Source organism: Chrysochloris asiatica, unplaced genomic scaffold, assembly GCF_000296735.1.
Source record: "Chrysochloris asiatica unplaced genomic scaffold, ChrAsi1.0 scaffold00125, whole genome shotgun sequence".
In the NCBI taxonomy this organism is placed as follows: domain Eukaryota; kingdom Metazoa; phylum Chordata; class Mammalia; order Afrosoricida; family Chrysochloridae; genus Chrysochloris; species Chrysochloris asiatica.
In genome coordinates, this window is record NW_006408643.1 from 9,416,054 (window position 1) to 9,417,916 (window position 1,863).

General features: G+C 51.6%; 1 protein-coding gene across 1 annotated transcript in view; it reads right to left on the bottom strand.

Annotated features, from left to right (window-relative positions):
- LOC102816903 (zinc finger protein 43-like) overlaps positions 1-1,260 on the bottom strand; it is a 24,354-nt gene extending 23,094 nt beyond the window's left edge. Inside the window, exon 1 of the mRNA XM_006869083.1 lies at positions 1,130-1,260. Coding sequence (XP_006869145.1) covers positions 1,130-1,260 — 131 coding nt within the window. The remainder of the gene's footprint in view (positions 1-1,129) is intronic.
- Between the last annotated feature and the right edge of the window lie 603 nt (positions 1,261-1,863).

Here is a 1,863-nt window from a genome sequence, read left to right on the forward strand (position 1 = left end):
TACCACTGACCTTCCCCACAATGATGGTGTCAGAGACCTTACACGTGATACAAGCCAACTTCTTACCCTAACAATGCCCTCTCCCATTCTATGCCCCATCACACCACATTAGGATGGTGCTCTGGTTGTAGAATTGCAAAGAAAAGGTCCTATTGTCCGAGGGAAGACCACTGTGACTGGACAGGGTGAGTGTGGACGGCCTGGGGATTGATGTACTCAAACACAGTGGCTCCATTATCAAATTCTGTACCAGAGACTCTTGTCAATCAACACTAAGCCCCAAATACAAGGTGAGATGTTAAGTACCTCTGATCAAATAAGAACCTGAAAGTCAAATAAACCAGGTGACCCAGGCACGCCAGGTGTGCAAAACCACATATATAGAGAAAAGAAGGACTTAGTGGAGCAGGGTCTGTTGATTTAGTTACTGGGGCTGTTCAGCCACCCACTCCTTCATAGAATAAACACAGAGCACAGAGATGGGGTCCCACCAAGTCATATAAAACTAAATCTGCTTTTTCTAAGAAATACTCAGTTCTATGAGACTATCATTTCCTGGCTCATTCTCACTGTCTAATTTATTGTCTCCTCTAAACCCACGTCACAGCGATGTCAGTGGAAATAAGACATTAAGCAGCCTGAAGGCAGATGAATGTTTGGTTCACACTGAACTGACAGTCACAGCTTTTGAAATTCTTACTTTTGAGTCCATGGCTGTGTGATACGGTCGCCCTCACTCCCCAGCTGCCTAGACTGGAGTCCTTCTCCCTGTGGTGGGCTCTGACCTGAAATGGGAGGAGTAGAGAAGACAGTGTTGAGGAAAGAGAGTGTGGCAGGTTCTCCACCTTCAGCCTTTCATCCGGGCTGATTTCTAGGGAACAGCGGACTTCTTGTTGCAGAAAAGGTGGTTCAACCACTGGCATCCAATTCCACAGATTCGGCCTCAGTGGACCCTTCAGATCCTGAACAAACACTGGGTGTGAGGTCTCTACAAACCCTTCATCCCCTGCCTTCAGACTGTGCACTCACTTCACATTTTGCATCAGATGAACTGGGATTGGCCATGCTGTCTCTGATCTGCCTTACAGTGAAAACAATTCCTTGAATGTGCCTCCTACTAAGTGTTTACCTCCCGAATTCATGATTATCTGGTTCTAAATTTGCATACTCCTCCAACTCTGAACGTTCACAAGACCCACATGTCTCAAAAGCCTGTGATGCGCAAAGCCAAGCTGCTCCCAGCAGGACCTGACTGCGCATGCCCAGCACTGCTCCACTCAAGTCCTGTCTGAAGCCAGAGAGCCCGGGAAGCAGGGACTGGAGGGGCTGGAGCCAGCTGTCCGGACTCAGGGGAGACGCCGATCCCGGACGTCCCGGACGCCTAGACTCTGCCCGTGTACGATGCACCGTGTCACCGGAGGACGCACACGACATTACCTGGGAATGCACCGAGACACAGCCAGTCCCCAGCGGGCCGAGTCGGACCAGCGCGGCTCCAGGAGATGCCCCGTTTCGGGAGCAGCCCCGGGACGACGGAGAGGCCGGCCCTGAGCAGGAGAGCCAGCGCATGAGGCTTCGCTCCCGGCAGGGCCTCCCGTACTACCGCAGTGATGGAAGGAAACACGCGGCACCGTCGTGGAACCGAGCGAGGGGAAATGTGGCGCTTGGCAGTGACGCCACTTCCGTTTCCTGATAAGCGCGTTGAGAAACCCTAAGGTACCAGGGTGAGAAACGGAAACGCGGCACGTGTCCTGACCCAGAGGTTTCCCCAGTGCTCTGAGATTCTGTCCCTTCTCCTGGGTTTGGATCTGTAAGGACTTGAAGAATGGAGAATCGCCTGTTGATTTAATTGTGTATATATCA